General features: G+C 44.4%; 1 protein-coding gene across 1 annotated transcript in view; it reads right to left on the reverse strand.

The window, feature by feature from the left end:
* The window catches only part of MELLADRAFT_107696 (uncharacterized protein), a gene marked incomplete at both ends in the record, with an annotated part of 2,797 nt that overhangs the window by 397 nt on the left and 1,476 nt on the right, over positions 1-924 (reverse strand). Inside the window, 3 exons of the mRNA XM_007411272.1 lie at positions 144-147; positions 213-521; positions 576-821. Of these exons, the coding sequence (XP_007411334.1) occupies positions 144-147; positions 213-521; positions 576-821 (559 nt within the window). The remainder of the gene's footprint in view (positions 1-143; positions 148-212; positions 522-575; positions 822-924) is intronic.

The raw sequence follows: 924 nt of genomic DNA on the forward strand, positions 1-924 counted from the left end.
TTTAGAGGCAGCTTGATATATCTCTAATCGAGTGTCCCATTGGTCCTTCAGCTCGGCAAACGATAAGTCACGTAACGGTTTACTTTCAATCAGCGCAAATCGAGGGAAGTCAGTTGCCTGCGCCCCAATTAAGGTTCCCTCACCTGCCTATTTATTGAAATACACAAAAGGTTCAGCTTCAGCAATTCATTCTCAAAAAGGTAAAGACACACCTTGAGCCACACTTGAAGTTCCAAGTCCCTGGTACGCATCCCATCTTTTTCATTTTGAGTACGTCGTCTTTCATTGTTGTAGTGAGTAAGGGCATCCTGAGATAGATCTTTGAGAACCGCTCTATCGGCTTGAGCAGATTGAGTAGGACGGTTGACTGTTCGACGTATAGGCAATGGAGCCAAAATCCGAGTTGGAGCGGTGTTGAACACTGAGGATGGAGTTGGTTTCGAAAGCGTGGATAGCTCAAGAGTGCCAGCATTGCGATCACGGTGATGTGAACAAACTTTCTTGGCCATATGACGACAGCACTATTAATAGTGCGATGTCAGTTAAAGCTTCAAAAATTACAGTCGTATACTTACTTGTTGACATAGCTGATTTGGACATCGTTTCAGGCAACTTCCACGATGGCCAGATGCACGAAGACCATTCACCCCTTGGCATCTACCCGAGTTGGCGCCATTGTTGTCATCGGGCCCTTCAGAGCTGGGCAGGTTGAAGGTAGAGCCTGAGTCATTCGCCCCTTTGTTGAAAAGTTCCACTTCATTAATGACATCCTGTAAGTAAGGGGTTTGGAAAAAGTGGCTTGCATCTTTGATTGTTGAGCACTAAAATCCCCCATCGATAAATGTGTCAAATAATTTTCACAAGAACAACTGAAGTAGTGATAATCAATCCATGCACCCTTAAACCAATAAGATCAGGATTTTG

Source organism: Melampsora larici-populina, assembly GCF_000204055.1.
Source record: "Melampsora larici-populina 98AG31 unplaced genomic scaffold MELLAscaffold_24, whole genome shotgun sequence".
In the NCBI taxonomy this organism is placed as follows: Eukaryota; Fungi; Basidiomycota; class Pucciniomycetes; order Pucciniales; family Melampsoraceae; genus Melampsora; species Melampsora laricis-populina.